At 37.0% G+C, this 26,187-nt stretch overlaps 4 protein-coding genes and 1 long non-coding RNA gene across 5 annotated transcripts; 1 reads left to right on the top strand and 4 right to left on the bottom strand.

Annotated features, from left to right (window-relative positions):
- The first annotated feature begins 467 nt into the window (after positions 1-467).
- LOC141640969 (DNA ligase 1-like) lies at positions 468-8,238 on the top strand. Its single transcript, XM_074449663.1, has 13 exons — positions 468-1,170; positions 1,253-1,375; positions 2,217-2,324; positions 2,409-2,507; positions 3,589-3,819; positions 3,940-4,034; positions 4,188-4,275; positions 4,356-4,479; positions 4,840-4,925; positions 5,028-5,087; positions 7,380-7,457; positions 7,677-7,754; positions 7,889-8,238. Exons 1-13 carry the CDS (start codon positions 625-627, stop codon positions 7,913-7,915), a joined length of 1,743 nt encoding a protein of 580 aa, XP_074305764.1. The 5' UTR covers positions 468-624; the 3' UTR covers positions 7,916-8,238.
- A 696-nt stretch (positions 8,239-8,934) lies between these two features.
- On the bottom strand, positions 8,935-10,993 carry LOC141644964 (protein NUCLEAR FUSION DEFECTIVE 4-like). Its single transcript, XM_074453974.1, has one exon. It carries the CDS (start codon positions 10,842-10,844, stop codon positions 9,114-9,116), a length of 1,731 nt encoding a protein of 576 aa, XP_074310075.1. The 5' UTR covers positions 10,845-10,993; the 3' UTR covers positions 8,935-9,113.
- Positions 10,994-16,768: 5,775 nt separating this feature from the next.
- On the bottom strand, positions 16,769-17,494 carry LOC141640918 (serine/threonine-protein phosphatase 7 long form homolog). The gene has a single exon (XM_074449617.1). The coding sequence runs from the start codon at positions 17,492-17,494 to the stop codon at positions 16,769-16,771; it is 726 nt and encodes a 241-aa protein (XP_074305718.1).
- A 219-nt stretch (positions 17,495-17,713) lies between these two features.
- Positions 17,714-18,696, bottom strand: LOC141640885 (uncharacterized). The gene is made up of 2 exons (XM_074449572.1): positions 17,943-18,696; positions 17,714-17,748 (listed from the first exon to the last, which is right to left on the bottom strand). The coding sequence occupies exons 1-2, from the start codon at positions 18,694-18,696 to the stop codon at positions 17,714-17,716; spliced, it is 789 nt and encodes a 262-aa protein (XP_074305673.1).
- A 3,662-nt stretch (positions 18,697-22,358) lies between these two features.
- LOC141644860 (uncharacterized) lies at positions 22,359-25,423 on the bottom strand. Its single transcript, XR_012544514.1, has 3 exons — positions 25,154-25,423; positions 23,046-23,151; positions 22,359-22,955 (listed from the first exon to the last, which is right to left on the bottom strand). It is a non-coding gene; the product is annotated as an uncharacterized LOC141644860 (long non-coding RNA).
- Positions 25,424-26,187: the final 764 nt, after the last annotated feature.

Here is a 26,187-nt window from a genome sequence, read left to right as displayed (position 1 = left end):
AACCCTAAACAAATTGCACCAATCGGGAGACCACGCCTCAAGTCTCTCGTGGTCCAACACAAGTCAACAAGTCAACAACTAGGCTGTTTGACCTAGTTTATGTGAAATAACTTTTACTTTCTAAAATGAGTTTTTTCATAAACCACTTTTTGAAAAAGTTGTGGTTGTTTGGCCTAACTTTTGTAAAAGTAGTTTCTTAACAAATTGATGTGTTTGGCCTACTACTGTTTTTTAGTTTTTTTTTTAGTTTCCATGATCCTAAGAGTTTTTGGGAAAAGTAGAAAGAGCATCAATTTGGTCTTGTTTCAAAAGGCTTTTATTAACTTCTGACTTTTCAAAAATAGTTTTTTATCTCCCTAAATTACAGTGTTTGGCCCAGCTTCTACTTTTACAATTAGAAAAGCACTTAGAAAGCTTGGTCAAACATCCCCATTATTAGGGAAAAAAAAAAAACAATTTCTATGATGACGTGTGTTTCAATAAAATACGAGTATTTGTTTGGTACGCGTAAAAATATACCGTGGAGGGTGCGAGACGCGAGTGTAGACGTATAGTTCACCAAACCCTAGAATCATAACGCGCGCTTTTTCATCATCTTCTCACCCTGTCGATCCTCGAATTAGGATGAAGGACGCCTTCGACGTTCTGAAAAAAGCAGCGCGATCATTAGCAACAACTCAGCATAAAAGACCCAGATCATCTCGGGGAGAAGAAGAATGTGTCTCAAACAAAAAAACAGTAACATCATCAAAACAAGATGTTAATGTTAATGTTAATGTTGAGCTACTGAAGACGAAGATGGTTAATTTAAAGAGAGATCCCTTATCTTTCAAGCTTGACTTAATTACTTGTTGCTTCTCTAATTCAGAAGAAGAAGACGGCCAGATAACGCAACTTCCTTTCGTATTTGTGTGCCTTGCTTTTGAACTCATGTCGAATGAGCCGAAACGAAGTATAATTACTAATATTGCATGTAATATGCTTAGGATTGCAATCTCGTCTTCTCAACAAGAGGAGGATTTGGTTGCTATTTTACGTCTCTTGTCTTACAAAATTGCCCCTATGACTGACGGTGGATCCGACCAGCTTGGGATTGGAGAACATAACATTGCTAAGGCAATTGCAGAGACTTATGGTTCAACTACAGACATCATTAAGCGTCGTTCTAAGGTTCTCTTTTCAATTCAATTGTGTATACCTTTTCCAAACTATTCTCTGTATTCTAATTTTTTAATTAATTATATTCTTATAGGATATGGGGGATCTCGGTCTTGCAGCTCAAACCGCTCGTTCAACGCAGTCTAAACTATTTAATTTTAAACCCAAGCCTTTGTCTGTGTCCCAGGTGTATCATAGCTTTCAGGAGATTGCACAGGTATATACTCTCATATTTTACTCAAAACCTCGTTATAGACGGCGCATATCCGTCTATAACTAAAGACGGGTCAATACAATACCACATTCCTAATAGGACAAACAACAAGTGGGGTGGTGAGGCAAAAAAAGTCACCACTTTCAAGCTATTTGACCCGTCTTTAGCTATAGACGGATATATTCGTCTATAGCAAGACTAGCTGCATCCTCCTATCCCCCGATAACGGTCCCATTGTTGAAATGACACAAGAATAAGAAAGTGAGTGAATAGACGGAAATGGACAATGAAAAGTACTAAGAGCATCTCCAATGGTTCTCTACAAGGACCTGCTTGCAATTTTTGCAAAATAATAAGCATGTAGCTTACCATACCATTGGAGATGGAAAAGTGAGATGTAGCTTGCAAGCATTGTAGCTCTACCAAGATACATGCTTGCTTTAGAAAAAAAATAAAAGTATGTGGGATCCATACAAGCTATATATATTGTAGTTTGCCATTAAAGCGGTATGTTGCCGGAAAGCTGAGTAGCTTTAAAAATCGATATGACAAACCAACCTACAATGTATCGTAGCTAACCGTTGGAGATGCTCTAATAGGATGGGTTAAGGGTGGGTTGAGTTGTAAATAATGAAAAGTAACAAGAGTATGTAAGAACAAACATTAACAAAAACGGACAATAGGACAGTTATGTGAATAGACAAAAATGGACAATGAGACTCTTATCGGGAATAGGAGGAAGTATTAAATTTTGTTTGCTTCAATATTAAAATATTTTTCCTGTCTCCATCCATTCTCCTCCATTCTGGTTGGTTATGTTTTCAATTGTTTTTTTTTTTAATAGATATCTGGAAATGATAGCAAGGGGGACAAAATTAGCATTCTAAAGCAACTTCTTTCTGCTTCACGAGAGTGTGAGCCTAAGTACTTAATCCGGCTCCTACTGCCTAAGGTACTGATTAGTGATTACTCTTGTACATACAACTACTTATAAGCACTTTGGTTTTGTAACTGTTTGTCCCAAATCTGATTGCAGCAAGGTTTGAGGGTTGGATTTTGTGAGGCAACTCTTCTTGATGCATTAGGGCGTGCCGCCATCTTTCTTGAGAAAGATAACCCGCCATCTTTGGAAGAGGTGAGATGTTTTTTTTATTACTTCTCTAAATACTGATACAAAGGGATGGTTGACTATGTTGCTCGGACTCGATTAGAAGTATCCGACATGGGTACGTGTCCAAATGTCGGATTCGTCTATTTTATGAAAAAATGGTCAAAAATGAAGTGTCCGATTGTCCTACCCATGTCCAAGTGTCCAGTGTCCGACACGGGTACTCGAGGTCATATTGAAGAGTCCGAGCAACATAGATGGTTGATTGAGGTGAAGAGGTTACTTTCTTACTTCCAAGAAAGATAAATTCAGAATACTTGATTATCTTAGCTAATTAAAGGGCTTTTGATGCTCACTACTAAGGTTTGGACTTCAAAAGTAATATTGGTGAAAAGTCCTACAGTTAATAGATCCTACAACCAGTTGTACCCAGTTGTATGCTCTAGAACCCGAGCTATATAATAAAGTTTTCGAGTTTTGTTTTAAAAAAGTCGAGCTATACCATAAAATTTCTGAACTTACTCACTTAAACATAAAAAAAATTAACTTTAAGAAAGATAAAAAAAATTACATATGAGGTCGATAAGATATAACTTGGTTGTATGATGCTATTGTACCACTGGAGGTATAATGTTATTTGTGAAAGTCCTACCCATGTCCAAGTGTCCAGTGTCCGACACGGGTACTCGAGGTCATATTGAAGAGTCCGAGCAACATAGATGATGGTTGATTGAGGTGAAGAGGTTACTTTCTTACTTCCAAGAAAGATAAATTCGGAATACTTGATTATCTTAGCTAATTAAAGGGCTTTTGATGCTCACTACTAAGGTTTGGACTTCAAAAGTAATATTGGTGAAGGTCTAGTTCACTGCATCAACATTTAAAAAGTAGACAGATTGAATCTTTCCTCACAATTTGTTTGCATAGGGAGGAAGGGAGGGGAAGGAGAGTAAGCAAAGCATTATTAGTGCTCCAGACATTAGATATGGGGTTCGCGGAATCCATTTTCCTTCCTCTTTTAGTGAACAAGATTCATTTATCATTCTCCCCCCTTATCTCTATATCTATCTTTGTTATGGACTGATTCTGTACATTGTCTCCATTTCAGGGTGCTGCAATTGTCAAGCAGGCTTTCGCTGTTCTTCCTGTTTATGATAGGATAGTTCATGCATTGTTTAGTATTGGCGTAAGGAAGCTCCAAAAGTCATATGGCCCTTCAGTGGGTATTGCTATGGAGCCCATGCTCTGTAAAGCAATTGGATCAGTGCATGATGCAATAAAAAATTTTGGGAATGGTCCATACATATGTGAATACAAATATGATGGAGAAAGAGCTCAGGTGATTCTTCAAGTATTATATATTCGGTTATGTGTATCCCTGTCTGTTGTGTCTATCTTATGACTGCACCAGTTTCATTTATTTTGGGGTTATTGCTCACATTCGTGGCCTTTGATGCAGATACATTTCATGGAGGATGGCAGAGTTGAAATTTTTAGTAGAAACCTTGAATGCAGTACAAGAAAGTACCCAGATGTTGTGGATACTCTCAAAAGGTATTTTAGTTCTTGCCAAGACTTTGCCTGTTTGTTTGTTAATGCTATTAACAAATTGGGAGCCGATTGTTGTGAATGAAGCCTTTTAGTATACTGTCAAAAGGTATTTTGGTATGCTATTAACAAGTTTGAGTGCTGTTCACATTGGTGCAGGCTTAAAAGGTCTTCGGTTACGTCATTCATTATGGACTGTGAAATTGTTGCATTTGACCGGAGCAACAAAAAACTTGCAACTTTTCAGGTCAGCAATTCTATGGTGTAGCCATGTCTCTGCACAGTGCACATCCATATATTTATAATTTATATTTATTTTTTGGACAGAAACTAATGACTCGAGGTCGTAAAGATGTCGATATTGATGATATCAAGATCAATGTCTGCATATTTGCGTTCGATTTATTGTATCTGAATAGCCAATCACTTATTGAAGAGCAACTTGGTGTTCGTGGAACAGTATAGCTCTGTGACCTGTATTATAAAGTTATTATTATTATTATTATTATTATTATTATTATTATTATTATTATTATTATTATTATTATATGCGCGCAACTTTCATTAAAATAAAAGTAAAGGTTTTCATTATTATTATTATTATTATTATTATTATTATTATTATTAGTATTAGTATTAGTATTAGTATTAGTATTATTATTAGTATTAGTATTAGTATTAGTATTAGTATTAGTATTAGTATTAGTATTAGTATTAGTATTAGTAGTATTAGTAGTATTAGTAGTATTAGTAGTATTAGTAGTATTAGTATTAGTATTAGTATTAGTATTAGTATTAGTATTAGTATTAGTATTAGTATTAGGCACTGGTCTTTCTGAACAATTGCTGGATGAGTGCCATGATCGTTTTGCTCCCAAAGTCATAACAAATCCGAAGGTTTGTTTCAGTTTTTTGCTATCCTTGAATGAAATGAAATGGTCCTCTGTCTGAATTTATAATTGAATTTTACTGCTGACAATGTCTCTTCGTGTGATGCAGCTGAATTACATATACAATGCCGACAAAGTTCAACCAGATGTATGGTTTGAACCATCAGAGGTAACGACATTTTGATTTCTGTTGCGTAAACGTTTTATATTTGATGTGCGTATGAATGTGAACGACATCATTCCTGATCTTTTTTGCAATTCTTTGATGAACTATGTGGATGTTTAAGGCTATATGTCCACTTTAATTAAGGCCTGGTTTGTTAGTACATTCACGAATTAAGGAGCAAATACTGGTTTCTTCACACTGGAACGGAGTTGTTTTGCTGCTTAGTCCGCCAATATTTGGTGATAAATAACAGCGAGAGCCGTGAAATATTTATCTCTAGCATCGAGGAACCATTAGAGACATCTGGTATGAAGAACTAATTTTGTGTTTGGTATGAAGAACCATTAGAGACATCTGGAAACACAAAATTAGTTCTTCATACCAGATGTCTCTAATGGTTCCTCGATGCTAGAGATGGTCAATTATCAACTTTTTTTTTTTTTTTTTTTTTTTTTTTTTTTTTTTTTTTTTTTTTTTTGACAGAGGAGAAAAGATGTATTACATAATGTTCAGGCTGTGTGAGCCTATGATACATCCATTATTTAAAACTAATACAGCATCAGTAAGACAAACTAAGGAAACTAAGGCAGTATGGGATTGAACGGAAAATTGGCCACAAGCGATTGAACCAGCTTCACCATCAGCAGCACAACTGACTTCCAGAAACCATTGATACATACAAGCCGCAGAGTGACGAAAACAAGGTGTACTTACGCTCTTACGAAAAGAACGTAGAAAGAAAGGGTGAAAAGCAAGACGACGAAGTCTGCCATCGATGGAGATAACTCTCCTACACCATAGAGATCGAACCCTTTGTTCATAAGACCAGCAATCCGAGAGAACCAGCATGCAGAAAGATGAGAACAAGGACAAACCCTCAACCACTCTCCTATCCACAGATTCGAAAAGGCACCGACTTTTAACGAATCCAACCCACACTTGACATAAAGGGGCCATACCAATTTTATTAATTCCATAATTGGTACAAGCACAGACATACAGCGACAATCCCGAAATAACATAATCTAGTTGGTTCCAAAAAGGAAGCAAACCCCAAATAGTAGAGGGACAGGACACCCTAGACCAAATGAGGAGACACTTCCTGAAGGAGACCTTTATTGATAGTAAGTAAAGAAAACAAGTAACCAGGACACTTACAACCGATAACATGGAAATTAAGAGGAAGACAACCACCATAACCAACCTACCCAATCACCACACAATCCGGCCTATATTGATACTACCCAGACCAACACATTGAACACTGATTAAGACCAAGAGCAAGGATGAAACCCATGTCAATCAACAGATGAAAAAGTCCCTACCATGTCACCAAGAGCAGATCATAGCTCACCCCAATAAAGACATGAAAATGTAGCGTACCAGACTCAAAAGAAACTCCAAATCCTCAAACGGAACTTAAAACAGACAGACACACCCAAAGTGACCGAGAACCTAAAAAGACACAAACAGACCCGACAATCAAGGGGACATGCAAAACCGAAAAGACACCCGTTTCACCAAACGACACCTCCCAGGACCACCGCCTTACAAGCAACCAGACCATGCTAAAGACGAAACTGACGAACACGAGAAAAAGAAAAAGGGACTGATTGGTGGGGGGAATGGGGGGATCACCAAATCTGACCCAAAACACAACCACATAGACACATGCAGACAAAACCAAGAAACATGGAAGCCAAACCAGGGGTGGGGGGAATGGGGGGATCACCACTTGGTTGGAATCCAGACCGACGGTGACAGGACAAGGGAACGGAGGGACGGAAATGCCAAACGGTCAGATGCATGCAAAATGAACCATAGAAAGACCATCGACACAAAAACCGAGAACCACAAAGGGACATGCAAGACCATCAAGAACCCGGATGAGGAACGGAAACGGCAGCGGTAAGACATGCAACTAACAACAGACTAAACAAGGATCCGTCATGGGAAAACAGAATCGGACGAAACTATGATCTGAACGGCGACGACATCGGAGAAACGAAAGCTCATCCGGAGAAGACAACTGGGAATCAAAAGATGAGAGGCCTAATCAGAAGTGAGGGTCCGACCTCCGGAGATGGGCCAAAGCGTGGCCACATCCCCGGAGAGGCAGTAGAAATATAGGGGAAGGTGAAGAGGTAGGCGGCAATGGTGGAACAATATGAAAAGGTTGGGTGTTTTGTGGGATTTTTTAGGGAGAAAAAAGTTAGAGAGAGAGAAATTATTTGGTCAAAAAGCATGTTTACTGCACACCTAACCTCTGTTGACCCATCTTGTGCTGCGCTGCAGGTGTGGGAGGTGAAAGCTGGTGGATTGACAATCAGTCCCGCTTATTCTGCCGCTATGGGTTTAGTTCATCCTACCAAGGTTCAAACGCATACTCATAATTGAATTATAACCATCATCCCATTTTTAATTGTCCTCAACTCCTCATTTGTCTTTGGTGGTCATTTTTTTGTCTCTTCATAGTTCTCGTCTTCTTTTCTCTCTCTTTTTTCTTCTGCTTTAACACTTGACGTTGATGGTTCATGTTAGTCGACCTGAAATCATTTTGGACTTACGCTTTGTTGGTGCTTGTTGTTATAGGGCCTCTCTTTACGCAATCCGGCTGTGCTTCGTGTACGTGTAGACAAGGTTCCAGAACTGGCCACAACAGCTGAGCAGGTTTTTTTCATCCTTTAGTTTGCTGCTGATGGTTTCCTTTTCTTACGACTCTCTCTACGAGAGAGAGCAGTGAATCCATAGCTATGCTTCAAGGATTGTTATCTTGCGCTATTTTTCTAATTTCCCTTTTTTAGGTTGCTGAAATGTATTCTCAGCAATGACGGATGTACCCATGTTCCCGACATGATGATGGTGAAGAAGTCAACTGATTATCTCACAGGCGCCCATACTACTAAAATTATTTCACTATAATTTGAGAACTTAATTATTTATGTGTATTGTTCGTTTTATTGAAACTGTTGTAGCATGACGCGCAAGATATCACGTTTGTGCTATACTGATTTGTTCAATGACCAATACAAGGCAAGAATAAAAGTCGGCTGGGATGTTAATATCAAGTCTAGAGTAGAATTGTAAGTCTGAAGAAGTGTTGTAAATGAATGTAGTCGGGAAGGGGCTGTAAATGAGTTGAGCACCGTTCTATGTAGTCGAAGCTTAGCAATGCTCAAGTTTGGGTGTTACTTAGTTCCCGCTTGACCTGAGCCTTAACGGAGTGGTCTTATTATTGGATTTTTGAGTACCCATTTCACGATTACTTCAACATAATTCTATGCAGCATGCTATGCATAATTGCATATTTGCATATAGCGTAAAAGCGTATGAAGAGTGTATAGATAGCGCAACGTTTGTTATTAACTAACCACTTGGTCGGTCTTAAAACGGACATTTTTATTAAGATTAAAACAGGTCAATTAACATTCACTTGCATAGATATAACAAATGTTTTGTAAATTGCTAAGCATTAATATTTAACCGGTTTTAAGCTTAAGACAAACATTTTGATCGTAAACAAAATTTTTATGATATAAGTAGAAAGAAAAGTAAGCCAGGATTTTGAAATTCGAGGGATTGTGAATTTGTGATCCATAGTACAAATTTCATGACAAGTCATTTGGAGCAATCTTTTTTGTTTTAAATCATCACAAGGTTAAAGTTGCATACATTATGAGTTATGAGACTTATGACCCCCTTACCCAACGTAGTAGGTAGGCTTTGAGGTACAACAATATGCCTACATCCTTTTAAACTACTGTTTGTTGCACATCTTTGTAAACTGTCTAGAAAGAAAGACATAAGATGAAACGCAGTATTGATATCGAAACATATACAAACGGAAAAGTAAAGAAATAATTAAGAAATTCCAATGAATATTCGTTTTTTTAATCACAAAAGTATTTTTTTTTTCCGGATTCCTTGCGTACATATCAAACAAAATAAATTTTTAAAAAAAAAGTGTTAAATGTCATTTTTCCAAACAAAAATAGATAGTGCCTTAAGGACTTGGTCATTTCTTGCCTTCTAGGCACCATCCCTCATTTTTAAAGAACCTTGACCATTCTCAGTCGAAGTCAACGGAACATCAGTAGACTCTTCCTTCTCTTCTTCTTCTTGGAATTTCTTATAAATATCCCCTTTGTAATAACTACGAGTCCTCACCACAAGAATTAAGGACACAATTGCACTAAAGAACGTAGCGGCCGTGATAATAATGTACGACAATTGAAAACACTTGACACCATTGCAATTTAAGGCTTGTCCAGGACCCCTTGTGATCCCTAAGGCTTTCAACTGACTCTCACCTACCTTATCATATAAATGACCGGCGACACGGACATTGAATATGTAGGATCCTAATGGAGCCGCCAGTGACCCGTAATTGTATAATGTGGCATAGTACTTGAGCCCAAATAGCTCGGATATAATCGCGTAGAGGTAAGTCCACTCTGCTCCGAAACAAAACCCTATGATGACGGATGATATGTATAGGCCATAGGGAACGTTGAAAGCGATAAGAAGGTGACCGATACAGGATAGGAAGAGGATGGCGGTTAGGGAAACGGGTCGTGGCCATTTGTACTTGGTGAGTAGGTACTCTGAGATTAGACCTCCCATTACCCTTCCTAGATATTGCCATATAGCAATTAAGGATACAAAGGAGCTAATGCTTTTCTTTGAGTATCCTAATGCTGTACCTATTTGTCCCAGGTTGTCTATTGTGGTAAGGTGGCCTCCTATCCCACAAATTGTGGCGATGAACAAGATTTGCATGTCGATACTAAAGGTCGCTTGTAGGATGGTGTGGTCTTCCCCTGATGGGGGAGGGTTAAAGACATCCTTAAACCACGGTGTATCTTTTGTCACTGACTCTTTTGTGACCGTGTTTACCTTTGGTGCAGGACTGGTAGTGATCAAGTCACCCCGGGCTTTCCATGTGGTCCACTCTTCTCTAAAGACTAGGAAGAGGGGGAGGACGAGTAAGACCATGATGCCGATAAAGCTCCCTAAATACCCGCCTTTGTTGAACTCAAACTTCTTTTGTAATACGAGCATCACAAGGATAAACCCCGCGAGGGTAAGAGACATATACAGGATGTCGTTAAAGAATCTCTTTTCGCGCTTAGGCTGTCTATTCACCACAACAAGGTCTCGAACACTGTAAGCAAAGAGCAATGAAGCAAGAGCAGGAAGCCAAGAAATGAGCAAAATAACACCTACAGCATTAGTGTCATTCCCATACAAGGCATGATAAAGCTGTGTCATTATAGCCCCACCAAGACCAATATACCCCTTCAAAAGCCCAATCACAACACCGCGATTCCCAGGGAAGTTCTTGACGCACGTAACAAGTGCACCAGTATTAGCAAACCCAAGTGAATTCGCCCCAATGCATATGAACAGACACATCTGCCACACAGGAGGGTGAGGGATTTTGTGTGTGACAGATAGCCAAATCATAAAATACCCAACAAAGTTAAGCAAGCCGCCGAGTGAGAGCACTACCCATGGTGGTGCTACCTCCATGATTAGACCGGCGTGGATGCTAATATACGCGCCTAAGTCCTTGAAGAAACTTATGAGGTTAAGGGTGGTTTGATCATATCCTAGAGTGGATTTTATGCTGTTTGAGTATAGACCAAATATGTAGGATGTGCCTATAAAAGAAAGGATTATGATTGTTGCAAATGCCATGAAAAACCGCCCTCGTAAGAGCTCTAGCATGAAGCTGTTACTGGAATTAGTAACAGCCATTGTTCTTGTGAATTTCTCTGTTTTTTTGTGTGTGATTGGCTATTGAAGAAGAGGAGGTAATTATTGTTTTGATTTTTGCTCTGTATTCTTGATTGGGAAACTTAGGGCTATTATATACTGGTTGGTCCAGATTATCTTAATAAAGGCGATCCATTAAAAGGAGCTGTCACTAACAAAAGACTAGTCTTATTGCGAATAATAATCCCGTATTTATAATACTCCCTCCTATTCTAAATAACTCTCATCATTTCCTTATTTATCTATTCACAATACTCTCCCCCTTTCCTTATTTAGTACTATACTAAAGTTTTATACTCGTACTTAATCTAACCAACTCACCACACAACAATACCCCACAATATCATACTTTATCTTAGAGTAAATTATCAATAACTCCCTTTTAAAATAAACTTTTTAAAATTTACTCCCTTTTAAAAAAAAAGTTTAAAAATTACACCCAAAATATTGAAAAATTTAAAAATTGCTACCAAACCCCTACTTTTGCATTTTTATGACAAAAATGCCCCTTATTTTATTTCTTATATGACGAGTACGGTGGTGAAGTTTGGGCGGAGGATTGTTGATGGTTAGTCGTGGAGTCCTTGGGTGGTTGAAGGGTGAGCATAGTTGTAATGGAGTTAGGTAGTAATATGAAAAATAAAAAAATAAGGGGTATTTTTGTCATAAAAATCCAAATATTGGGATCTGGTAGCAATTTTTAAATTTTTGCAATATTTTTGGTGTAATTTTTAATTTTTGAGTAAGTTTTAAAAAGTGTATTTTAAAAGAGAGTTATTGATAATTTACTCTTTATCTTATTTTAATCACCTTCCTCCACAACAATACTTATTTTAATCACTTCACACCACAATAATACCCCACAATACCTTTCCTCTCTCCAATTACCTCACCCTACCACAATAATTTAGCTTATTTAATTCAAACACCCTTAATTTCCGTATCACATTCCAATGAGGAGAGTTATTCAGAATAGGAGGGAGTATGATTTAGAGTCCTAAGTCTAACTGAACAAGAAGACAGAATTTTATTTACAACTGTATATTTTATTTAAACTAATCCTAGTCATATGGGTATCTTAATATCTGCTTTTATCTCTTTTTTTATTTTTATTTTTTATAAGGAGAGCCACTATAACGAATATGATGTTGACGGGTTTGAACCCAAGTCATGAATATCCTTCTCATGACAATCAGTTTTACGATTTTACCTGATTGAAATATCATCCCAGATTACTCTTATTATTGTTATTATTAGTTACTTTGTATAAATCGCAGATGGCATTTCCATTTTGAATAGCATAAAAGCTAAATGCATATATCAAAGGTAATGATAGCACTATGTTACGGAGTACATAAATAAATATTGAAATAAACATAATATTACTTGAAATGAAATTTTAGAAATATATGTCGATATGTTAAGATATCGACATATCATAATTAGGTAATACGATATGTTCAAATATATCATATAGAATAATGTTATGAGATCTTCGTTAGTACTATATATCCATCATAATTGTAATAGTTGGAGACACGAACTGTTATAACAGAAGCAAGAAAGAACTGATAAAAACAATAAAGAGACAAACGTACAGATTTACGTGGTTCACTAACGGTGTGTTGCTAGGTAGAGGTTTAGAGAGTTTATATAATCACTACTACAAATACAGGCAACCACAACGGCCCTTTAACAACGATTATTCACGAAAATCACAATAGACGTTGTAGAATGTATGGCGCGAATTTCACTAAAATCAATTACAACGGGTATGGTTATAAAACCGTTGTTATTAGTTTTAACAACGGGTCACACATGCACAACCGTTGTTAATAATTTGGCGCAAAATTGGCGCAAAGTTAGTGAAAAGTAATCACAACGGTTATTTTTGAAACCCGTTGTTAAAACTTATTTAACAACGGGTGTTTTTTACAACCGTTGTTAAAACATATTTCACAACGGTTGTTGTTTAATAACCGTTGTCAATACCTTCCATACTATAAACCACGTAAACAAGTGTCTCTGCAGCACAAAACACAACCCTTAATACACAAACACAACAGACAAACAAACACAAAACACATACACACTCTCTTTCTCTCTTTCTCTATTTCTCTCTTTCTCATCGTCGCTTTATCTTCTCGCCGTCATTGTGATTTCATCGTCTATTACGTTCTGTATTTATCAGGTAAATCTCGCCGTCACTGTCATCGTCATTATTTTCTTTTTCTATTTATTTCTTTTGCATATATGTGTTTTTATCGACCATTATGTTATTTGTTTAAGTATTGTTCGCATAATTAGTTACTAAAACAATGAAGAAGCAAGATGAAGAAGTAAGATAAACATAATTAATATATATATATATTTATAAATACATAAATTAAAAAAAAAAATTACATATGTAAAAATGCAATTCTTATATTTTCATGGAGGATCTTATTGTGCTCTATCGTATCCATCCTCTCCTCCTTGGCTATTTGGAGGTTCCGTTCGTGATTGCTATATCGTCATATAGCCGCAAGAATCGCTTCTGCCGCTCCGTCAAGCCATCTTCTTTGGCGTGCTTGGTGCGGATCGAGCTTCCGCAAGGTAGCTCTGAAACTTTCCTCAATATGGAGGAACCGGCGGATAAAGTTGTTGTTGTTCTCGATCATGGTAAGAGTCTTTAGGATGAAATCATTCATTTTCTTAGAGTTTTTTGAGTTTGATTTGAAAGATTAAGTAGAGTTTGTTTTAACGATTAGAGTTTGGAGATGAATATATGAGATAATGGAAATGTTAGTTGAGATATGCAATGTATTTATACTAAGCAATGTGTGGGTTGAGTTAATTGCTTTTTAATTAATATATATGTTAGGAAGTTGTGCCATAATCATCATCATCTCTCTCAATAATGTTGCTTCAAATCCTATTACTAACCCTTCTCATTCCATATTATCCGTTCATATGTACAAAGTGAATGTCATAATAATGCATGCATTGGAATTCTAACAGCCGTAATTATGCATGCATCTAGTAATATTTAATTTATTTTTTTTTATTTTTTAAGAACAAACAACAACGGTTATTTTAAAACAACCCGTTGTCTTTAGTTATAACAACGGTTTTGTATATTACAACCCGTTGTTATAACTTTCCCCCCAAAATTGAGTCACACTTTCCACAACGGGTGTTTATACATAAAACCGTGGTTAATAGTTTTAACAACGGTTTCCTTAAGTAAACCAACCGTTGTTAAAACCTTCTACAACGGACGCTTTAACAACGTCCGCTTTTTTATATAACAACGGTTTTTGACCGTTGTTATAGCCTGTATCTGTAGTAGTGAATACTCTCTAAACCTAATACAGAATGACCTAATAAAGGCCCAAGACAAACCTAGCCCAATAACAGATACGAATACCGCATAGTTATTCGAAGCGGCGGTTAACAGAATCAAGGCACAAACCCAACACGAACTATCAATAATACGACGATAAAGGATAATGTCTTTTAACGGTTTGCCGGTTTGGTATTATCAAGATTCATGTTATGGAACAAATTTTAATTTTTCAAAAAGTTAGTTACAAATAAAGCCAGCTGTAATACCGTTAACATAATGTTTGTTAATTACCTTCTTATCATCCCTAATAAACAATGGCATTATTTTTATGCAACTTAATTTCTCAGAGAATTTGGCTTAATTGAAGTTGACTATTTGTTCGTTTAGTTGGCCACTTGTGTAAGTTGTGTTACGACTCGAGAAAGCGTGAAGCTCATGACAAACGACGATCCTACCACATCCTTATTTGGGAAATATGTATGCTAGATTTGAAAAAGTATTTGTACTCTTAATTTAGAAGAATGTCGCATTCTTACACTAGGGTGATACCCTATAAATTCCTTAAACAAAGACTTGAAACTCCAGTAAGTCTCCCCTGAATCGTGATGGCCTCCCAATTGGAGCTCCGTCAATTCAATTCTTCCGACTTTTCAATTTAGAGACAATGTGAAGCAAGATATACGTATAACTAATCGAAATAATACTCTATCAGTTCTCATTTAAAATCGTATATCAACCATTAAACTTGATCCAAATCACTAAGCTAATCGAAACTTAATATTATTTGCAGTTTTGTGTGCTAAGGTTATAACTAACACAATTATTACTTTAGTGCTTTAAAATTTCGCTAATCAATCTACCCTATGTTGTCATGAGGTTTCGGTTATTTTCACTTAGTGATATAAGGTTTGGATTTTGGACGTTTGGTTCTGCAATGACTTAGAGTCCGTTTTTGAAATAATGCTCAAAAATAAAAGAAATGTCGTTTTGGGTCGGTTTTGAAAACAATTATCGAAATGGTGTCCACGTAGGCTCGTTTTTGACGAGCCTGTAGGAGGCTTAAACACGCCATACGTATTGGCGTGTTTACTTCAATGAACACGCCATACGTAATGGCGTGTTTATGCAGTCCAAAAAACTAATCAAAGACAGAAGCTGAGAAATATTATCAAAGGAAACACGCCATACGTAATGGCGTGTCTAAGGAAGAAAACACGCCATACGTAATGGCGTGTTTAAGCAGCCCAAATTTCTTACCTGAGTCCAGTAGCTGCAAAATAGAAGAAAATAGAACACGCCATACGTAATGGCGTGTCTTCCTCTTGAAACACGCCAATACGTATGGCGTGTTTAGCCAGTTGTATTTTTTTTTTTCATTGCTGCACAAATTCCCTTCGTCCGTATCTTTCCTTTGCCAAAACAGAAAACCAAACTCAACAATGCTCAACAATGCTCAACAATGCAAAGGACAACACAAACCATTGCCTATTATAAATAAAAACCGAGTTTACACAACACATATGTTTCGCACAAGGGGATTAAAATCTAAGTTTTACAACTAAAATGTCAAAGAAATTAACCATCTAAAATGTCAAACAAACCATTAATCTTCTAACTATTACATCATATCCTCAAGTCTTCTTCTTGGTTTTTCGTCGAAGGCGATTCCAAAACCCTTTCTTAGGCTCCGGGGTACCTTCTTCATTGACGGCTTCTTCATTGTGGGTGACATTGAAGACATGGAAGGCATTGAAGACATGGCCGGCATTGAAGACATGGAAGGCATGGAAGACATAGAGTGTCTAGCCGGCATGGATGACTTAGAGCGTCTACCCCTCCTTGTGTATTGAACCAATGGTGCATCATCATCCACATTCATTGAGTTGAGGGACTCTTGAACCATTGGTGAACTTTCTTGCCTTGGTTCTACGGTTGGTTGAAGGAGATGGGAATAGCCTACATGTTCAAGCGATTGAGTGGAGTAGTCCCGTAGGTGTGAAACCATTGTCCGGAAATGTGGAGGCACCTCAAGAGGCATTTGTCGAAGCTCCGTATCACATGTATTATGGACATTGACGAAACCTTGCGCCTAAAACAAAATAAGTAGTATAAGCTAATGACATTTTATGATATATTGGTTAAGAATTTTAAGACAAGTATATTAAAGTGTACTTACAAGATATTCTGTGGCTCCAAAGGGTGCTTGATAAGTAGCTTGTGGGGGAAAAGGGTTCAAGCGAAGAATAGTGCGATCCCGGTACCAAACCATGTAGGGGTCGAAGTAGTTCATTTCAATATCATCCTCTTCACCATTTAAACCGAAAATCACCCCTCCTAACCCAATTTGCTATGTAGGGTTGATGTTTTTCAATCCAATTCCGTGAAGAGGCACCCCTTTTGTCTACTTTGTGCAATTTTGGTTCGGTATCAGAGTTTAACGGGATAATTTGTTTCCACCCAAATTGACGAGCTACCCTATTTGGAAAATGCCACTCAACAATGTCGAAACAAATCATAGGGGCCATCACTGTCCAATCGTCGGAGTCATCATAACAAAACGGGGGCAAAAAAGACAAAATCAGCTTCGGGTGTAAGGTTGCCATGTAAACCGATCATGTCGCATTGAATCAAAAGCATCCCTATACCCAATTAGTGTGGTCACCCCTTCCGGCCTCTTACGAATCACACTTGCCCACCTACGACCCAATGAGTCAATCCTGATTTGATGTTGTGAACCTAATGGGTTTGGTCCATGATGGGTAGCATTAACGGGTCTCGTGAGTGTAGGTCGACCAATACTAATCCTCTCCCATGCCCACAATTGCAATAGAACAAGGGGACCTCCAATGTCTTTGGACTTTACGTTGCTTGCTCTACATAAATTGCGATACAAAGTAGCAAGTACGGCACTTCCCCAAGAGTAGTTATCTAAGTTACTCAAATCCCTCAACAAAGGCAAATAAATAACTTGTATGTCATTACCACTCTTATCCGGAAACATGATAGTTGCCATTAAGATAAGCAAATATGCCCTCACATATTGATGTAGAACATCTTCATTTGCATCTTCCGGAAGACCACTAAATTTTTCTAACAACCAACCAATCCTCAAAGAAGCCCCCTTAAGGTCTTCACTACCCGGTGTTTTGCCTAAGAGTTCAGTTATTAACAAGGGCCAATTATAAGCGGTTGATCCACTAATAATATCCCCTCTAATCCGTAGCCCTAACAACACTTGAACATCTTGCAAGGTCACGTAGCCTCGCTTGATAGTCAAGTGAAATGAATGGGTTTCGGCCTCCATCGCTCAACCAAAGCACTTATTAATTCCACATTAAACTTTAAACCCACTAACCTATGAATAAAAAAAACCGAGTGTCCCTAATGAAATCAACTACTTGATCACTTACCAAAAACCCCTTGTGCGAAACTAAGTGTGACCTACATCGAAGGGAACCAACGTCCCGCCCTTCCAATATTGCCTTGCTCCGGTGTACCTCTTGTTGTGTGAGAAGTTCCGGGTTCAAGGGCCTTGTTGTTGATGTTGTTCCATTATTCCTACACATTTAAAAGAAGATTATTAGATTAGCATGAAAATAAATTTTCAAATAATTAAAAAAATTATGGTAATAAAAAAAATTAAAGACAAGTGTAAGTAGTAGAATACCCTTGTGAATTGTTAACTCTCAAAGTACATGTTTTTTTATTGTGGCCTAAACCACGACACAAACTACATGTGACCTTGTTCTTACTCTTCTCATCCATTTCATTAAGAAATCTTTTATTCTTCCGTCTTCCTTTTCCCCGTTTATTTTGCTCATCGCATACTATTTTAGGCCCATTGTAAGGACCCCAATAAGCCTCATCTTTCAAAGGGTGAAATTTAGAAGCATATGAAGCTAAGTGTTCTCCGGTAGAATAGGCGATGTCCACAAATTGAGTAGCATTTAAACCCTTCTTTTTACAAACGGCATACACATGTGAACATGGATACTTGTATGTTTGGAACTTGTTACAAGTACATGTCCTCTTGGATAAATCAACGGTGTGCAAATGGTTACCATGTGACATGGGTCGAGAACCTCTACGTGTTGTGACTTGGTACACCCCTCCGACATGGTCAAAAGCCACAACCTTATGGTATGCTCCTTTTTGGCAATTTTCCTCCAACAAGGTTGTAATCTTCGGACTATAATGAAGCCCCTTCATCAACCGTTTCCTTGCAAACTCACGTCGCTCAACAAAGTATGCATTGACTCTAAAAAATACACACTTTATGATTGCCGTTACGGGTAGAAAACGTGCTCCTTTAAGAACATTATTAAATGCCTCCGCCAAATTAGTAGTCAATATTCCATATCTATGTCCACCATCATGGCAAATTGACCACTTCTCTATTCCAATTTCAACAACATATTGTTGTGCCTCTCTATTCAACTCACCTAGGCGACGAAATCCTATGTCAAACTTCTTGTTTTGTAATTGCATTGCCGTTGACCCAAACATTTCTTTAAGCTGCAAGTATTTCTAAATCTTGTATTAACATTTGAAGCCAAATGACGAATGCAAACCCTATGATAGGCATACGGCTCCTCCCACCCACTACCAACTTCACTCATTGCTTTCATAATCCCTTTGTGTCTATCGGAAATGACACACAACCCACTTCTTTTGGTAACAAATACTCTTATGCATGACATAAACCAAGGCCAACTATCGGTATTTTCGGCTTCAACAATAGCAAAAGCAACCGGAAAATTTGATTATTAGCATCAATTGACATATTTTGTCAAAATAGTTCCCTTGAACTTTCCATATAAGTGGGTTCCATCAATGCTTAAAATTGGCCGACAATGTTCAAAGCCATCAATACATGGTTTAAATGCCCAAAAAACACGCTTGAATTTTTGCACATTTGGGTTAGTTGTTGGTGTTGTATAAAATTGAACAATAGTGCCAGGATTAGATTCTTTTAAGCCTTGCAAGAAACGAGGTAGCAACTCATATGATTTATCCCAATCTCCAAATATTTCCTCAATTGCTCTTTGTTTTGCATTCCAAGCTTTGGTGTATGAAATTGTGTAACCATACTTATCTAAAATATAAGTAACAATAGAGTTTACTTTATATCCCCAATCTCCCTCAACAAGGTTACGAATCTCATGACTTATGAATGCTCGTTTCAAATTCATGTGGTCTTGAGGTACCATGTCACAAACACAAGACTCATCATGAGGACCTTTGTATGTCACAATGGTAAAAACTTCAGAATGAAAGTCTTTTTGTGTAGCCCTTAACCGCCAATTACATGGTGTAGGAATCCGGCCACATTTGAAGGTAATAGTATTAGGCTTTGATTCAGCAACTTTGAAAAATTGATTTGCTTTAACACAATATGATGTCACCTCATCGCTAAGTGAAGCTTTGTTTGGGAACACTTGTCCAACCGCAAACTCTTTCCCATGTTCATATCTTACCATATTTTCCCAAGTTTTCCGGCTATTCAATTCATCCTCATCTAATTGATCAATCTTATTAAACTCAACGATGGGAGCACTAGCAAAGACAAGATCATCATCACCATCTTCTTCATTTGCCAACAAATTCTCATCAAGTATTGCCAATTCCTCATCAATCTCATCACCTTCTAAGTTACCATCAAATTCCCCTTCATTTACGTAATTAGTTTCAAGTGAAACAAATTGAGCAACATCATCTAGCCTAATACTTGGTGTAGGAATGACAATTTGACTAGTAGAAACTTCTACAAATATGTCCATTGAAGGAGCATGTGAATGACGAATACTTGCCCATAACGCTTTAAAGGCTCCCTCATTATTAAGAGGAACAATTTTGAAACACCCTAAGACTCGGAAATTTCATCATTACCTTCAATTGAGTACCCAAACTTTGAACACCAATTCCCTTATAAATCTCTTCAACTAATTCAAGATATGTCATCTTTGTACTAGCTAGAATAAAACATTGATTCCCTCCTCTATAGGTTACACATCCATTTTGCTCCAACACTTCACCATCCCAATAACAAATAAGAGGAAAATCACAAATTTCCATTCTATAAAAAAAAATTGAACAAATTTAGTATAAATCAACTACCAATAACCTAATTTCCCTAAAATACATACCTAAACAACAATTAAAAATCAGAAATCGTTCATCCTACCTAATTAGGGTTTCGAAAATTTGGGGCTTTTTTTTATCAACCTTAAATTAACACATATAAGTTGTAGATCTAGGCACAAAACAACATAATTACCAACAATCAAGACAAAATAAGCAAAATCTACATTCAAAAGATGAAATTAAATAAGTTAAAAGAATTAAATTACCTTGCTAATTAGGTAGAATGTATAATTTGAATAGCAAAAACCCAATATAATGCCGGAGATACGCCGGAGATTCACGGAGGAGATGAGTGTGAGGTGAAGAAATAAGAAGGGGAGTGAGGTTTGTTGAGGTTTGTTCTATCGCGGTATGTCTTTGTGAGGCGAAATAATGAAGGTTTTGTTTAGTAGAAAGGGACGGAGGGACGGATATACTAAAAAAAAAAAAAAAAATTCTGCCTAAACACGCCATACGTATTGGCGTGTTTGGCTCTTAAGACACGCCATTACGTATGGCGTGTTCTATTTTCTTCTATTTTGCAGCTACTGGACTCAGGTAAGAAATTTGGGCTGCTTAAACACGCCATTACGTATGGCGTGTTTTCTTCCTTAGACACGCCATTACGTATGGCGTGTTTCCTTTGATAATATTTCTCAGCTTCTGTCTTTGATTAGTTTTTTGGACTGCATAAACACGCCATTACGTATGGCGTGTTCATTGAAGTAAACACGCCAATACGTATGGCGTGTTTAAGCCTCCTACAGGCTCGTCAAAAACGAGCCTACGTGGACACCATTTCGATAATTGTTTTTAAAACCGACCCAAAACGACAATTCTTTTATTTTTGAGCATTATTTCAAAAACGGACTCAATGACTTATCCACCAGACCAAATGACTTATTATGACATCTAATCACACAAAATAATATATACGAAATACTCCGTATGTCTCTTACTAGAGACCAGTGATATTTTACCAAGCGACTATAGTATTTGTAAATTTTTCTTTATAAGTTAATGACGCGAACCCATTTACGAAAAATAGTCTCAAATGGGGGCTAAAACAACAATAGTTTGGAAAAAAAAAACCTAAAAATAAAAATTGTTATTTGAGTATTATATATGAGAATATATCACATTTAACAATCCAAATATTTATATATATTCTTCACCATCTCATGTAGTTTTTGTGCAAATTGATGCATGCCCATGAATTACAGATAACCCTTTAATAACATGAAAAGGCATTTAGCTAACTCATATATAAGTAGAGTACTAATTTAAGAGACTTTAAAGCAAAGAGTATATTAATCTGACATTGATAATTATTAGTCAGATTAAAATTGAATTAATAACTCCCAACTATCATCTATTAGAAATAGGAAAATAAAATCAAAGTGATCCAACTATCATCTATTGTCCCATGTGAATAAGATGTGATGTAATCCCAAGTTTTTGGGTTATATCACTCATTGACATTACCGCAAAGGGCAACTACTCGGACGGACATACGAAGAGTTTTAGCAGTTTAATACTAAAGTCAACCAGGTTTGCAAGTAACAAGAGAATGATAAAGTCAGGCGATTTTCGATTTCCACGTTTATATGACATACTAATAAGATTATGAGAGGTGATATTCAGGACTTCGTGGTTTCATTTCCAACAAAAAAATTGACTCATGGGCTTAAAATGTTATACAATAATAGCCAAATAATATACCGACTACAAGTATATTAAGAATATAATAGAGTTGAGTTTGCTCGATAATTACTCAAAATTGGTTTTATTGAAGGTCGCTTGAGCTAGGTCAAATCTATCTAACACGAAACCCAAGCAATGCTTGATTACATATATATTTACATGTGAGGCGGGCATAACCTAGTAAGACTCGGCTTAAAATTTTGTTTATGTTTGTTTACTATTTTATTTTACTTTTGAGGAATAGGTTTGTTTTAATTTTTATTTTTTAGAATAGTATTCTATGAATCGGAGTGATTTGAAAACCACCCCAACCCATCATAGTGATGAAGTACATAACTATGGCCGCTCATTACACTGTATTATGTACAAACTTCACGTACAAATCAATGCATATTGTTTGGGCGTACTCTAACCACATTCGTGTATACTCAAAAACTTCCCAATAAGTCACGTATCCTAAGATTATTCCTTAGCGAAAAGGAAGACTTAATTGAGGAGCTAAACCCAGATTCCTTCCTCTATTATGCGGCTCAAATGTATTTTCCTCACCAAAGGCTTAACTAGCACGCAGTAGCTAGCATGGTTGCTCTAGTGCATGGCCAGATTTAGAAGATGTACAGCAGCTAGGTGTGATACTGAGGAATAACATCACCATAAAGAAGCATCACATGAAGCATATCCGCATATATGATGTTTATTTCAGCGTGAGATTATCAGCAAAAAATGCGCAGTTAAACAAGCATCACGCATTCAATAATGTCCATCTAAAGCAGAATATAAACCAGTGACACTATGAAATTGATAACTGAAACCATTGACAGCATGCTTTCAGTGATATAATAGGGTAATACTGTTACCTTCATTGATTGACTGTCATCAGGATCTTTATCAGCAAAAACGCGCAGTTAAACAAGCGTCACACATTCAACAATGTCCATCTAAAGCAGAATATAAACTGATGACATAAGAAATTAATAACTGAAACCATTAACAGCATGCTTTCGATGCTATAGTAGGGTATAATTTACCTTCATTGATTGACTACCGTCAGGATTTTTTCCAAATTCCAATCAACATCTTCTGTAATTCTTAATCCCTCTCAGATATATGATTTTGACATGCTTGAGTCTGAATCTGTTTATCAAATTAAAACTAAATCAGAAGAACTGTGATCGTCAAACTAGCACACTAGATGCACGAACATACAATTGATTGCTCACACATTGAGTCATACAGGGAAAGTTCAATCGGAAAAGAAAAAAACAATGCAACCATAGATCAATCCTTGGAAATTAGTGCTACATTCGTGTGCTTAGATGACCCTTACTACAAACGAACAGAGTGACATACTATGTCAAAAATTCAGTCCTAAGAAATACAATGCTAGACCGATAACAATTCTGGAAAATGCTGGTGCCTGGTGCTACATCTACGCATGTTCGTTAGAGTCCAATATTCAGTCGGGAAAAATGCAGCTCTAGACCTATCAATTCTTGAAAATGCCGTGCTACTTCGACACACATATAAATGACCCCTCATACAAACGAACAGGTTGAAATAACATGTTCTTCAGTTTGAAATTAGTTGCAAAAAATGAAACCCCAGACCTACCAATTCTTGAAAATGCTGTGCAACATCCACACATACAAATGGCTAGAAATGACCCCTCATACAAACGGTCTACGTGCAATTCAGTCAGACAGTCGTCGCCCATTAAGCCAGCATAATGACTTTATCAGCTGAGTGCATTACACTTATAAGAAGAGACGACTAAGAGAATCTACTCAAACATACTTATACACACTTGTACAGTTTATGCATCTTAAACACACATGAAGTGAGTGATTAGATAATAGAAATGGATGTATAAAGTATAAACAAAAATCCAACCATCACTTTTACGATCGTCTTTTGCCTATCAACTCCCAGTCATTCATGAGCATAACAACACACATGTCCAAAGCTCTTGCATGATTAAGTGAATCCTATACTTCTGGTAAGACGGCCTAATTAAGAATCAGGCTTAGTTTCAAAATACTGTGCCCATGGGCACACTTAAGCCCAAGGCTCACTAAGGCGCTAACCACAGTGCCTCGGTGTGCCTTGTTGAATAAACCCATCCAGCGTGAGATGGACTACATTCCATAGTTCTTACTACACAATTTCCATTGTTTTTTCTTCAAGTTCTTCAATTGTGCCTTTCTCTTTGCTACCTTATCCTTAACTTTTACTTTTTTACATGTTATTCCTCTTTAAGGACCAAATAAAAGTTCTGTTGTACTACGGATTACTAAATTTACTTTGAGAAATACAATCAGTGAGGCACGCGCTTTTGCCTAGCGTTTTGTGCCTCATCACCAACGGTCCTTGTCACCTCAAAGCACCTTGCGCCACCTCGGACATTTATATTCAGCAAAAACATATGCAACTCCCTCACTTTCAACTATATAACCTAATTATAAAGAGTAAATACACAGCCAACACAGCTACACTGTCTAATTCAACTCACTAAAGTTTTACAGAAACATGTTGCTGCAAACTCGAGCATCAGTCAAACATAACTACAAATTCACGCGGAATTAACACACAAAATAGAGAAGTGTTTTAGTAAATCAGGTAATAGCATTCTGTCTTCACCTTACATCACAGTCCACAGAACTGATGAACAATCTGGCAGCAAATCTTCACTCCATGAAACGATTCCGTTTTTCGACTCACAGCGCAGCTGCATTGCATAATCACTCACATCAATAACAAATGGACATAAAATTCTCACAAATTTTACTAAAAATCGAAAATCGACAAAACAAATCACCTCGACGATAATATCCAGCAAGAATAATAATACAAAATTCTGAGATAATCGATTAAATAACCTAACTATTTGTTAGTAATCGTAATCGCAAACCTCAATCATTCACAATAACTGCAATTTGATTGACAACCGTATCCTACAAAATCGCTCTAATTCAGCCTTTAATTCAATTTCTAATTTAACTTAATTGCACATAAAAATCTCAATAAATTCATCATAATCAAGCACAAATGCAGAAAACAGCGTAAAGTATCAATAAAATGATGAAAATTATCACGAAAATACGAAGAGATTAACGCATCAAATTAATCGAAATCTCACACAATATGAAGAGAATCTCCAAGCGTCGGCGAATTGGCGACGCTTCGAGCATTACGTCGGTAGCGGCGGTTGTAGTGGCGGCGATCAGAATTGGACGGTACGTGGTTTCTCCATGGATTTTTGCCTCTCTCATCTCTCTCCCGGATACTGAAACGAAAACAAATATGGCGGGAGTGTGAGTGTCGTATTACAGATTTTTGGTTCGAGCTTTCGGAATCGGTTTGGTTAAAGTTTGATTCGAGCTCGGTTGAGTTCAAGCTTGAAAAAATCTAAGTTTTTTTTTTTTTGTTTAAAGAAAATTAGGTTGATCCTCTAGGGTATGACCAATCTATCTCATCCTTTCGAATGAGGGAGGTAAGTTGAAGCCACCGGCTATCAAACCACCTCGAAAGAGTTGGACATGAATGTCCAACAGAAGCCATGAAGTCGGCAACCTTGTTGGCTTCACGAAATCAATGTTTAATTATCACTTCATCGAAAATAAAGGTGTAATTTCACATCCTTGATAATACTAAAAATTTCCCACGGAATTTGCCAAGTACCTCGAATCGAGTTAATAACACATAAGTTATTACCCTCCACAATTAACTTTGAAATTCCTAAGTATTTAGCTGCTAAAATCTAAGTTGGACGTGTTTTGTTAGGCTTGGGGCTGAAAACTCGTCTAGGCTCGTTTTTTATCTTTTTTGTTTTACGAGTATAATTGTTATATTGTTTTAAAATATTTATTTTTAATAAACGATTTTTAAAAAAAGTGAAAATTATACCAGTATAAGAATCCGCCCCGAGCTCCACTTATGGCTCAAATCTCAATCAATTATGAACCCATGAAAGCTAGCTAAGATCAACTTTGGCTAAGGGCTAAGGCCGTAATCATGCTCGAAAAAAAAATTGCTCGAGAAAAATTACACGATCTTAGATCATGCTCTAATTTCAAGAGTCTAAAATAAGGTCTGAGATTGATTTTTTTACATGTAAGCCAATCTGGAGCTTTATCGAGTTCAATATCGACTTGATTCGGTTACACCTTTATT

The sequence above is a fragment of the Silene latifolia genome, chromosome 1 (assembly GCF_048544455.1).
Source record: "Silene latifolia isolate original U9 population chromosome 1, ASM4854445v1, whole genome shotgun sequence".
NCBI lineage: Eukaryota > Viridiplantae > Streptophyta > Magnoliopsida > Caryophyllales > Caryophyllaceae > Silene > Silene latifolia.
The sequence above is the reverse complement of the archived record's forward strand: the minus strand, read 5'-3'. Positions and strand labels throughout refer to the sequence as shown.

Coding starts and splice junctions, on each gene's coding strand:
- LOC141640969 (XM_074449663.1), top strand. CDS start 625: ATGAAGGACGCCTTCGACGTTCTGAAAAAAGCAGCGCGATCATTAGCA. Junction 2,325..2,408: donor TCCGGCTCCTACTGCCTAAG/GTACTGATTAGT, acceptor ATCTGATTGCAG/CAAGGTTTGAGGGTTGGATT. Junction 4,926..5,027: donor AAGTCATAACAAATCCGAAG/GTTTGTTTCAGT, acceptor CGTGTGATGCAG/CTGAATTACATATACAATGC.
- LOC141644964 (XM_074453974.1), bottom strand. CDS start 10,844: ATGGCTGTTACTAATTCCAGTAACAGCTTCATGCTAGAGCTCTTACGA.
- LOC141640918 (XM_074449617.1), bottom strand. CDS start 17,494: ATGGAGGCCGAAACCCATTCATTTCACTTGACTATCAAGCGAGGCTAC.
- LOC141640885 (XM_074449572.1), bottom strand. CDS start 18,696: ATGTTTGGGTCAACGGCAATGCAATTACAAAACAAGAAGTTTGACATA. Junction 17,749..17,942: donor TAATGAAATGGATGAGAAGA/GTAAGAACAAGG, acceptor TTAAATGTGTAG/GAATAATGGAACAACATCAA.